This window comes from Macrotis lagotis, chromosome X (assembly GCF_037893015.1).
Source record: "Macrotis lagotis isolate mMagLag1 chromosome X, bilby.v1.9.chrom.fasta, whole genome shotgun sequence".
Lineage (NCBI taxonomy): Eukaryota > Metazoa > Chordata > Mammalia > Peramelemorphia > Peramelidae > Macrotis > Macrotis lagotis.
This window is the reverse complement of record NC_133666.1, coordinates 279,746,713-279,759,718: the sequence shown is the minus strand read 5'-3', so window position 1 is coordinate 279,759,718 and position 13,006 is coordinate 279,746,713. Positions and strand designations below refer to the sequence as shown.

The 13,006-nt window shown below is 38.3% G+C and overlaps 1 protein-coding gene across 4 annotated transcripts in view; it reads left to right on the top strand.

Annotated features, from left to right (window-relative positions):
- The window catches only part of GHR (growth hormone receptor), a 265,472-nt gene that overhangs the window by 18,190 nt on the left and 234,276 nt on the right, over positions 1-13,006 (top strand). Inside the window, exon 1 of one of the 4 annotated variants that reach the window (XM_074207499.1) lies at positions 8,865-11,338. The exons of the other annotated variants lie outside the window; for them this stretch is intronic. Within the exon in view, the coding sequence (XP_074063600.1) occupies positions 11,321-11,338 (18 nt within the window). The 5' untranslated portion in view covers positions 8,865-11,320. Of the gene's footprint in view, positions 1-8,864; positions 11,339-13,006 lie in introns of those variants that run through there. 4 annotated transcript variants of the gene reach the window in all.

The window sequence follows — 13,006 nt, the reverse complement described above, 5'->3', positions numbered from 1 at the left end:
ATCCTTCTTGCTTGTTTAGACCACAAGGCATGGATCTAAAGCTAGATGGAACCTTAGATGTCATGTGACTATCTCCTCCTATTCACACACACACATATTCTTGACAGGTAAGGAAAAGAGAGGTGAAGTGATTTGCCCCAAGTCACACAGGTGACAGATTCAGGATTTGAATTTACGTCTGATGATGTTTACATTTAGTGTTCTTCACTATTTTATGTTCCCTTATTACATATGAACAATTACTTATATCCATTCTTAATATTAGGTCATGCTTATTCATTCCATCACTAATTCTTTTTAATATATTAGTCATTGTTGCTGTTCAGTCTTGTCTGATTCTTCATGACCCCATATGGTTCTTAACAAAGATACTAGAATTTGCCATTTCCTTCTCCAGTAAATTAAGATAGAGATTAAGTGACTTGACCAGAGTCACACAGCTAGGGTCTGAGACCAGATTTGAATTCAGATCTTCCTGTCTCCAGGCTCAGTGTTCAAACCATTATATCACCTGAAAGTGCAAAGGGGAAAACAACAACTTTGCTTTAAAGAAACATTCTATTGGAAATTAACATTGGAAAAATGTGATAATGAAATTTTCTAATAATAATTAGCTCTTGAGTGTCTAATCAACATTCCTGCTCTGTTAATTGATCTTATATTTCCCTATTTTCTCAATTATTTAATATATGTAAAATATATATAATGTAATTATACAATCTCAAAACTTCAGAATTTTAAAATGCTTTCGACTTCAGTTTATACCCACTTCAACTCCCATCCACAGTATCTTGAATAACTGGTCAACATTTATGTTTAATTTGAAGCCCTCCAGCTAGAGGTAGAACTAAGGTAACTTACCCTGTTATGGATCAGCTCCAATTATCAGGATTTTCCCCTCTTTTCCTTACCATTCCTTGTTCTGCCTCTGAGGCCAAGTAGGACAAATCTAATTTGTCTTCCAAGACAGAACTTCAAACACTTGATAACATATTTATATCTTCTCCTCTCCAAACTAAACATTTCCAGTTCCTTCAACTGGTCCTTATATGGTGTGATAATTAGTATTAGAGGTAAAGTAAATGGGTAACATGTATAATATTCAACAACTTGGTCAAGATTTTAATTCTAATCTGCTGAGAGATCTCTGACTGATACTCCATTCTAGGTACTGTCTTAGAGATAGCTTCTAAACTTAAGCAATCTGTCAATAATGTTTTGGACAGGATATTTTGGCATGGTACCCATCTGGGTGGTGAAGTAAATGGAGTACCAGATCTGAAGTCAGAAAGATTCATCTTCCAGAATCTAGCCTCAGGCACTTATTAGCTGTCAGACCCTGGGCAAGTCACTTAATCTTGTTTGCCTCAGTTTTCTCATCCGTAAAATGAGTTGAAAAGGAAATGACAAACCTCTCCTGTATCTTTGCTCAGAAAATTTCAAACAGTGTCATGAAGAGTTGGACGTGACTGAAACAATTCAACAAAAGCAACAAAAATCATGGCAATAGAAAGTTTACTACTTATCTGTTTACCAGCTGTTTTGACTATGAGCCAGTCTTTGCACTTCTAAAGCTTGGTTTCACCATCTGTAAAATGAAGGGGATGAAATAGATCATCTCAAAAAGCAATTGTTCACTCTCTTGCCTGTGAATCTTTGCTTTTATCCTCCTGCTTTTCCTGGTTTCTCTTAAGTCTTAACTAAAATCCTACCATCTACAAGATAAAGTATGAGTTTATCTGCATGTTTTCTCATAGTTATACATATATATATATATATATATATATATATATATATATATATATAGTTTGTTCATAGTTGTTTACATTCTCCCATTAGACTGAGCTTCTTGATATCTGGACTATTTTTGTCTTTATGTTTAGCACAGTGCCTAGCACAAGGTGAGTAATAAATAATTGTTGCCTTGCCTTGACTTGTTAAAAAAAAAACAGTATGACTAAATGCAATGTTTTACTTCATATATTTTTTAAATTATCTCTGTACATAAAGTTCCTGGAACTTCAGCTGATCCAGAACACCTGATGTAAGCTTAGAAGTATAATCATGGGGACATAAGGTTCTTGAAGGGTCGCCAATATTATTTAGCACTAAGTTTACTGAGTGACATGGAGGTTTCTCCTATTGAATGCTTGTTACAGCTGCCTCAAGGACAAATTGCCTTCAAGGAAATTGTCAGGCAATGTGACACCCCTGATGGGCCAGCACACACCCTAAGTGGCATCTTGACAGCAAACCCTCTACTAAGAGATAACATCTAATGTCCAAGGACTGGGGGTGAACTCAGATGAGCTCCATGACTTTCTAGGTCACACTATACTTGGTTTCTTCCTTCTCTCAGAGTAATGAAAGGACCTTCCCTGATTCTGCCTCATTTATTTTTCCTGTCAATAATATAGGACTGTGAGATCTCATGGAAGAACTTTAGAGACCCTCACTTTGGCAGCACTTGCACCAAAATTCAGGATTTTGAGAGAAATTGGATTTTCAGCACCACTACTATATTTTTCTAATACTTTAAAGTTTAGAAAGGATTTAACCAACATCTCACAGCCACCCTGAGAGGAAAGTACTATTACTTTACAGATAAAGAATTTGAAGCTCAGAAAGAATCAGTAACTTCTTAAGGTCACACAACAAGTAAGTTTCTGAAACAGGATTTGAACCCCACTCTGTCAGATTGCCTCCCTGCTCAAGATTCTCTTAAGTCATTAGAATATCACTTCACATGTCATTTTCTCAATGTAATCTGTAGTTACACTGCTCAAAATTCATGTCTTGTTCTGTACTAGTCTCATGGATTCATAGGATTTTAGAGTGAGAGATGGAAAGAACTTTACTGATTGACTCTAGTCCAACATTCATTTTATTGATGAAGAAATTGAGGCTCAGAGAGACTGTTCAAAATCATACAGACATGCGGTGGCTAGGTGGCATAGTGGATAAAACACTGGCCTTGGAGTCAGGAGTACCTGGGTTCAAATCCGGTCTCAGACACTTAATACTTACCTAGCTGTGTGGCCTTGGGCAAGCCACTTAACCCCATTTGCCTTGTAAAAACCTAAAAAAGAAATCATACAGATAGGGGTGGCTAGGTGACGCAGTGGAAAAAGCACCAGCCCTGGAATCAGGAGGACCTGAGTTCAAATTCGGCCTCAGACACTTAAGTGGACAAGCCACTTAACCCCATTGCCTTGCAAAAACCTTTAAAAAAATCATACAGATAGGTAGTGGAAATCTTGACTCCTAGTCCTGCCTTCCTTATGTGGCATTACATACTCTCTTATTATATATACAACATCCTATCCCATGCTCACCTTCCCACTGTCTCCAGATTTCTTCTTTAGCAAATTTTGATGTGCTTTCTCCTTCAAATTTCTGCATATCAACAAGCATTTATTAAATGCCTATTGACATATTAAATAGATCACTCAGGTATCAGGAAGATCTGAGTTCAAATATGGCCCAAACATTAGCTGTGTGATGCTGCTGTTGAGCTGATTTATTTGTGTTCAATGCTTCATGATCCCATTTGAATTTTTCTCAGCAAAGATACTGGAGTGGTTTACCATTTCCATCTCCAGTGTATTTTACAGATGAGGAAAATGAGGCAAAATGACTTACCCAGGGTTACACAGCTAGTAAATATCTGAGGCCAGATTTGATAGGTGATGTTAGGCAAATCATTTAACCTGTTTGCCTCAGTTTCCTCAGAATATAAAACAGGAATAACAACAGCACCCAGTTCTCAAGGTTGTTATGAGAATCAAATGAGATAGTTGTAAAGCACATAGCTCTTTGCTTGGCACATATTAGATGGCCTAATCCTTATTCTCTTCCATTCACCTTCCCTGGTAGGCACTGTGTAAAGAACTGGAAATAGAAAGAAAGGAAAAAGATGTTTCCTGCTCTCAAGAAACTCACCATTCAGTGAAGGAGATAACATGGAAATTACTATATACAAACTAAATATGCACAAGATGAATTGGAGATGATCACAGAGGAAAAGGTCTAGCATCAAGGGGCATCACCAAGTGCTTTTTTGTAGAAGATTGGTTTGACTGAAACTTGAAGGAAGTAAGGGAACTTAGCAAACAGATGAGGAGGTAGAGTGTTCAGGGTAAGGAAAACAGTCAGTGAAAATGTCTGCAGATGAAAGATGGATATCACATATGAGAAGGCACTAAGAAGGCCACTATGACTAAATATTATATTAAACAGAGAAGAGGAAGAAATGAAAAGACTGGAAAGGAAAGCAGACCATGCAGGGCTTTGAATACTAAACAAGATTTTTGATCCTGGAGATGATAGGAGTAATGAGTAGGGAGGTAACAGGATTAAATCAGGGCTTTAAGGAGACCAATTTGACAATTGTTTGGAGGAATGAGAGGAGTTGGGAGAGAAAAATCTTCAGAAAATCTCTGTAATTAGTCTGAAGTCATTGTCAGCCTAGTTGAAGGGATTTCCTCTATATTAAAAGTTAGAGGAAGGATATATTGACTTTTACACACCATCCATACTATACAATTCAGTTTATACTAAAGGAGACTCTAGGTAATAGTCTCACACCTAAAGCTATCATGACCAAGATCAATTTATGCTCTTAATAACTTCTCCAAAAATTTCCTCCCTCAAGCAGAAAATATCTACTAGGCAAGGAAGAGTTTCATAATGTGGTGGGATAAGTTTGAATATCTGATTTCATTGCTATAAGCAAGTGCTGTCAAAGATATCTGCCTGATGAAGAATGGTTTAGAAAACCATAAATTAACATTATCTATGTATATATTTTTCTTTATTTTTAAAAACATTTTCCAATTATTTTGATTCTGATTCAGACTGCACTAGGGAAGTTTTGTGGATAGAAACTTCTTGTATATAGAACTTCCAGGTGAGGAAGCTCTCTCTCTATAAATTGCAACTCTTAGAGAGTTGTCTAGAAGACCATGAAGTTAAGTGGCTTGCTAGTGTGGGTCAACTGCAGTCTTCCTGGTTCCAAAGTGGACTCGCTGTCCCTTATATCACAGTGTTTTTCAGTATGCAATATGGGAGGTGAAGTGAATGAAGTTAAATGTCTTTCATTTTTCTGAATTGGCTTTAAAACTTAAGAATATTCAGGGGCAGCTAGGTGGCACAGTGGATAGAGCACAGTCCCTGGAGCCAGGAATACCTGAGTTCAAATTCAGCCTCAGACACTTAATAATTACCTAGCTGTATGGCCTTGGGCAAGCCACTTAACCCCATTGCCTTGCAAAACAAAGAAAACCCTTAAAAACCCTAAAACTTAAGAATATTTTTTTCAAAGCATTTTCTAAACATCTTTCCAAGTTATCTTGATTAATGAATTGCATTTGCTGGTTAATTGTCTTGCAACATTCCTGTTTATGCTTTGGAATAAGAAAGCTTTTGGTACCAAGCATTCGTTTTCAGTTCTGAGCATGTTTTTCTGCATCAGAAGAGAAGTGCTTCTGTGAGCAGCCTGAGGATTCTAACCCAGGTTTAAAGAGGGCTTTTATCCCCATGGTTCTTCTTCCTCAGACAAGGGAGAAGGGATCGGTGGAAACTATGGCAAAACAGATGTCAGGACTATTCTTTCCCTGAGTAAATAAATGCCTTTCTCCTTTTATAAAGCAGGCAAAATCAGAAATGAACTAACACATATAGGAGAGGAAAGAATGGGAAGGGAGACAGAGTTGATTATAATCTAATAGACACTAATAGACAAACAGTAGTATAGACTTGAACTGATAACAAGATCTTGTTCATTAAAAAAAAATTGCCCCATATTTGGTCACAAGAATTTTCAGAGGGGGTGAAGCCAAGATGGCGACAGGAGAGGATCGTCGATTAGGTGCTCTCTCTCTCTGATATTTCCAAACTTATAAAATAAGGACTCTAACTGAATTTTCAAGAGATAGAACCCACAGAGGGATTCAGTGAGGCAATTCTCCAGCCCAAGGTAACCTGGGAAATAACAGAAAGAGGGGCTGCCCACCAGAGTGAAGGAATTTCAGCCTCCCAGAGGCAGCCCCAGGGCACTGGGAGCCACAGCTCATGGCAGTGGGGGCAGTTTCCTGACCTCCACCCAGGGGAGTACCAGACACAACTTGGGGGATCAGTGGGGGAACCTCTGCCAGAGCCAGCTGGGAAAATCAGCCCTCAGGGCACTCAGCAAACAGCATAGCTGGGCAGACCAGATCCAGGAAGCAGAAGCAGGCAGAGCTGGTAAGCAGGAGCCCCCAGGCATGAGTGCTGAGCCCAGGTAGGGGAATGGAGAGAGACTGCTGAGGTCTGTCCTCTCTGCCTGGAACAGGACTCTGGGGCTCTGACCACATTCAGATCCTGATTGCAGTCTAGGCACCCTGTAGAACAGCAGGCCCCCCACCCCTGCCTCAGTCCCGTGACAGAGGGGTGTGCTTATGGTCATTCACAGATCAGGAGGGGAGATAGAGCCTCACACATGGAGATCCTTGGGGGGGTATCCCAATAACACTCAAAAGCTTAGGAAGCACCCCAAAACTAGGCACAGGCTGGAGAGAAGAGTAAGCAGAAAAAAAAGAGGAACACCATTGAGAAATACTTTGTCTATGGTCCCAAGAAGGGTCAAAATACTCAATCAGAAGATGAGGAAAATACAAGCTCCTGCATCTAAAGACTCCAAGAAAAACAGAAATTAGGCTCAGGCTATGACAGAGCTCAAAAAAGACTGAAAATTAAGTGAGGGAGAATAAAAATTGGGGAAAGAAATGAGAGAGATGCAGGAAAAACATGAAAAAGAAGTCAGCAGCTTAGTCAAGGAAATCCAAAAAAATGCTGAAGAAAATAGCATGCTAAAAACCAGTATAGGTCAAATGGATAAAACAGTTCAAAAAGTTATTGAGGAGAAGAATGCTTTAAAAAGCAGAATTGGCCAGATGGAAAAAGAGATAAGAAAGCTCTCTGAGGAAAACAAATCCTTCAGACATAGAATGGAACTGAAGGAGGCTGCTGATTTTACGAGAAACCAAGACACAATACTTCAAAACCAAAAGAATGAAAAATTAGAAGAAAATGTGAAACATCTCATTGAAAAAAAACAACTGATATGGGAAACAGATTCAGGGAAGATAATTTAAAAATTATTGAGGTACCTGAAAGTCATAATCAGGAAAAGAGCCTTGACATCATTTTCAAAGAAATCCTACAGGAAAATTGCTCTGATATCCTAGAAGCAGAGGGCAAACATAGAAATTGAGAGAATCCACCAATCTCCCCAAGAAAGAGATCCAAAAAAAAAAAAACCCAGGAATATAATAGCCAAGTTCCAGAACTCCCAAGTCAAAGAGAAAATATTACAAGCAGCCAGAAGGACACAATTCAAATATCGTGGAGCTGCAGTCAAGATCACACAGGACTTAACAGCAACCACATTAAAAGCTCATAGGGCTTGGAATATAATATTCCAGAAGGCAAAAAGAGTTTGGAAGGCAACCGAGAATCAACTACCCAGCAAAATTGAACGTCCTGTTCCAGAAGGAGAAAAAGATGGACTTTCAGTGAACCAGGGGAATTTCAAATGTTCCTGTTGGAATGCCCAGAGCTGAACAGAAAGTTTGATCTTCAAATACAGGACTCAGGTGGAGCACAGAGAGTAGAGGAGAAGGGTAAAATATGAGGGACTTAATGATGATGAACTACATGTATTCCTGCATAGAAAAATGATACTGATAATAGTCATATGAACCTTCTCATTTAATAGAGCAGGTAGAAGGAGCTTTTATAGATGAAGCACAGGAGAGAGCTGAATTTGAAGATATAACATAGTGTAAAAAGAGAGTCAATGTCTAAAAGGGAAATGTAATGGGAGAAAAAAGGAGAGGTGGAATAGGCTAAGATATTTCATATAATAAGATTTTTTTGTTACAATGAACTATTGCAATGATATGGAAGGGGGGAGGTGAGGGGGAATAAGGGAACCTTCGCTCACATCAGAGGTGGCTAGGAGAGGAAACAGCATATATACTCAATGGGGTATAGACATCTAGAGTAAGAAGGAGAGAAGAGGGACAGGGGGGGGAAGCGGGGGATGTGAGTGATGGAAGAGAGGGTGGACTGTGGCGGGGGAGAGAGGTCAGATATAACACATTTTCTTTTCTACTTCTTGCAAGGGGTTGGGATTGGTTGGCCTGTCTGGGACCAGAGGGCCGGGTGGATGCTGGACCTAAGGGGTGGTATGGGGGCTCAGGGCCCCTTGGTCCCAAGGCTAGGGATCTGTCTGCTGCACCACTCAGCTACCCTACAGCACATTTAAGAAGAGGGACAGAGTGAAAGGAGAGAGAAAATATAGCATATGGTAGTGGGGAAGTACAAATGAAGGGATTTGCAATCAGCAATGGCAAGGGTGGAAAAATATGGAAGGAGCTTTTGTGATGGACTTATCATAAAGAATGTGATCTACTTGTGACAGAGCTGGAGGTGTTTGAACACAGACTGAGGCACATTTTATTATTATTATTGTTATTGTTTGGGGGGGTGCCTGGGGCTGCACAGCTGGGTGATTGTTGGGTGTCTGAGGCTGGATTTGGACCCGGGTGCTCCTGGTCCCAGGGCCAGTGCTCCGTCCACTGAGCCACCTGGCTTCACCTATTATTAATATTATTTTTTTATTTTAATTTTTTTCTCTTTACTTTATCGCTCATGCGGGTCTATATTTTGGGGGGAGGGGTTATTATGTTTACTCTTAAACAAGAATATTTTAGTAATGTATAAAAAAATCATTTGTACAAAATAAGAATAAATATATATATATATATATACATAATTGCTCTTAAAATAAAAATTTTAAAAAGAAGAATTTTCAGAACTTTTCCTTTTGCTTTCAGCCAAAATTTTGTGTAGCTCAGATTTAAAAAAAAATAAGGCATTTTCTTTCTATCATTTGCAGAGAGGTGGAAGAAAATTCATGGAGAAATTTTTGTTTTCTGACATTCTCAATGCTTGGCTTCCTCTTCTTTGAGAACTAGATCTTAATGAGGTGTGCGATGGCATCAATACTTAGAAAAAGGCTCATATGAGGCAATTATGTTTTGATGGCAAGAGAACAGGGTCAAATAATCTGATTCTTCATCTATACTCTGCTACTGACTGATTCCGTGACTTTAGACAAGCGATTTATCTTTCAGTTTTCACACCTGTAAAATGAGAAGGCTGGAATAAAATTCTTTCTAGCTTTAGAATAGTGTTACAAGTTGTATCTTCAATTTCTGGGGGTAGGGGTAGAATTCTGTCTAATTTATTCTTGGATTTTTAAATTTATCTGCAAAACTGTTTACTGAGGAGAGGGAACCATGTCATAAGCATCATTGCATCTCTTGGTGCATAGCATCAAATTCTGAACATAGATGCTTAGTGAATGTTTTTTGAATGAATGAATGAATGAATGAATATGACTATTTTAAATGTTAAAGGAAACATAAAAGAATAAAGGAAGGCCCTGTGAATAAATGAATAATAATCATTACTATCTAGCTACCAAGGAAATGGTCAGCAGGAGAAGCAAAAATTTTGGACCAGGTCATCAAGGAAGCAGTGGATATGATGGATTGGCAAAGAAAAAACAGGAATAAAGAAATGGAGAGGAGGATGGCAGGGAAGGAAACCTCTCAAGAGCAAGGTATTGAATATAGAAGTGAACTTGTAAAGAGTTTGACTTAGCTCACTGTAATCTCTAAAACCTGTTAAACTTTCACTGGGGCCAACTTTATTCACTTCTTTGTCCTTTTTTTTTCCCTTTTCTTTCTTCCCTTGCCCCATGTAAAGAATATGCTTGTGATGACTTCAATTCTTTACAGTGTGGGATCATTTTGTGAAGTAGCTGAGAAGGTCAGTCTATAATCAGTAGTGATTGGCTCTTCCTGTGTTCATAGACTTTAAGGCTTTGGCACTGTTTTCTATCATTATATTAATACTTTTTCTTTACATCTCCCTCTTGCCCTACTTTCCATGTAAAGAGGAAAAGCTTGGCTTCCTTATCAGTGTTCTCCATTCCTCCTCCCTTAATAAATTACCTTGGCCTTCACGTAGAGTACTCATGGACTGGAAGGCAGATTTCTTATTCCCGTGTACTTGAAATAAAGCTTTATTTATCTTAACCTTCTGTGCAATGTTCTTGCATTTACTGCCTTTCCTTCCTTATCATTATTTGCATTTGTTCCATACTATCTCCAAACTCACAGTTCATTCCTAGGGGCAAATGCTGCTTCTAACACCTCATGAACTTAGATCTTGTTCCCCCTCCCTTGTCCCTTTACTCACCTAGCTGTTGTTACTTTTTTTAGGTCCTGTGATTAACTTTTAGTCCATTGTTTTTATATTAATTCCAGCTTTTTTTTAACATGACAGGCATCATTGGATGTGAATCTGATCTCTTATTGAATGTTGCTTGATAGAGTTCCATCACTTTACATTTCAATAATTTAATTCAATAAACATTTACTTACTACCTATCTGCTAGGTACTATACATAAGCATTTCATTCAACCTTTCCATATCCTTTTTTTAAAAAAAGGAAAAAGCCTGAGATGGAGGTGGCCTTAAAGAGTTGCTCATTAGATGGAGATAGCTTGAAAGTTTACTATCTCTATATTGCCCATATCTGAAATAAATCATCTAATCAGAATGGATCAAATATCCAAGGTGTCAAGAGAGGTTAGGAGACACATAAACTTGCATTTCCACCAGTTTTCTTTGAACTGTGTGCCTGTGGGCGTGTGTGTGTGTGTGTGTGTGTGTGTGTGTGTGTGTGTGTGTAGTCTAAATATGGCCAGAGAGCTGTTTCTGTTTAAAGGAGTTACTCCTCTACCATATGTTTTCCTAAGAATTAAACTGGATCTGTTTTCCTCCTTGATTTGTAGAACCCAAAGAACCTTCCCTATTTCTCCCCCTTTTTTTGCTTCAACTACAAGCTTCCAGATATAAGGCACAGTCTATAACACTAATATTCTCAATGTCCCCATTGTGGAAGGCACCTCCTCTCCTGTCATGCCCTAGCCTGCTCCATTCCCTCCTCCTCCTGCCTGTTCACCCCTGCAGGGGACCTCTTCTACATTCCCAGAGTCATGTTTACTCAGTACAAGTTTGTGCCAGTTGACACAGAGTCAAGAAACTTCTTACACAGAGGCCTGCTCTGTAGAGACTAGTGGGATAGGCTAGACTTTAAAGGATCTCTTGCACAATTTCCCCACGAAAATGAAGTCTTAAGAAGGGCATGTGGCTGTAAAAAGATCTCTTCTTCCTTATCCCATCCACCATGTGAAGTAACAGTATGATAACAGGTGAACAGGTAAGGATGCTAAAAGTCTTCTGTCACAGTCCTTTGTTTCTTAATTCTCCTAGTAGCAGTAGCCAAGAAGGAATCTCTAGGTTTGGGGTTTTATGTTTTGTGAGTGGTAACATTGCTGTATACATTCCCTGTGGTGGTCCTCAATGTTTAACTTTTTCCAGATTCTGACTATTAGCCTTGGACTGTAACACCTAAAAGACCAATATCCCTTATTTAAGATGAGTTGGCTCAATAGTCCCCATGACTTGGACTTTAAACTTGTGTTTTCTCAGAAAGCTCTATTAAACACAATGCTAAAGTGACTTTACCTATAATGACATGAGAATGTAGTCATTATTAGCTGTGGTAGCTTAAAGATCCAGTTCAAGTCTGCTTGAACTACTGTTTGTCTATTAGTTTCTATCAGATTATAATTATCTCTGTCTCCCTTCTCATCCTTTTCTCTCCTGTTCTCTCTCTCTCTCTCTCTCTCTCTCTCTCTCTCTCTCTCTCTCTCTCTCTCTCTCTCTCTCTCCTTCCCCCCCCAAACACATACACAGAGTCACGTTTTTACCTTCAGTTATGTCATTTGAAATATGTGATCAGTACTTTAGAAAACCCTAATTCCTTTGACTGATTGCAGCCCTCTTAGATCTTAAAAGAAAACTCTCAGGGTTTTATGCATCCCCCATCTCCACCTTCAATAACCACCTGGAGCCAGAGTTCTGGAAATGAGTCTCTGACTGAGCTAGGCTGACTCTCCAAGAACAGAAAGAATCCAGCACCAGGATGAAGTATCAGACATTATCTATTCCCCTTTTCCATTCATTAATGATTTTCCAGCTATGCAAGTAGTGAAGAAACTATGAATGTTTGATGCATTAATAATGTATGTACATATATATATGCATAAATATATATGTAAAACTTCACTTCTAAAACTAACACAGTTGAAGAATATGTATAGCAATATTTCAGCAAATAACATTTGCATATATATGTATTAATTATACATATATATGTTAATTATTTATGTATCCTGAATATAGCTTACTTTGTATATATTTGTTTGCCTGTTTTCTCTTGATTAGATTGTGAGCTTTTTAAGGGCAAGTATCATCTTTTGCTTCTCTTTGTATAGTAGATGTTCCAGTCACATAATAAATCCTTAATAAATGTTGATTGATTGAAATGTAAAAGTACTTCACATCTCTTATATCGTGCTTTGAATTTCTGAGCAAAGAATCCAAATATGAATTCTATACAAAAAGCAAATAAATATTGATAGTATTGCAAAATAATATATCAGTATTTGTTTTGTAAGTAATCTTTTCAAAAAGGGTTTATAATGAAATAAATGGCAAGTTACCTATGATTTACTGGTAAACCTTTTTTAATCAAAGATTCCAATCAAAAACAACTGTGACATATTCCTTGGTATCCATTAGCTACTTTATTTCAAGGATCTCAGAGGTGGAAGGGACTGCAGAAGTTATGGGTTTAACCTCTGCCTGAGCAAAAGACTGTATGTATACAAACCTCAGGAAGTTGTATTATAGTCACTTAAAGATCTCTAGGAATGGGGAATATACTACCTTCGAAAGTAGCTCATCCTATTTTTGAGCAACTCTACACTGTTAGGAAGTTGAGCTTTTTCCCTTTATCTAGTTGAAATCTGCTACCCTACAA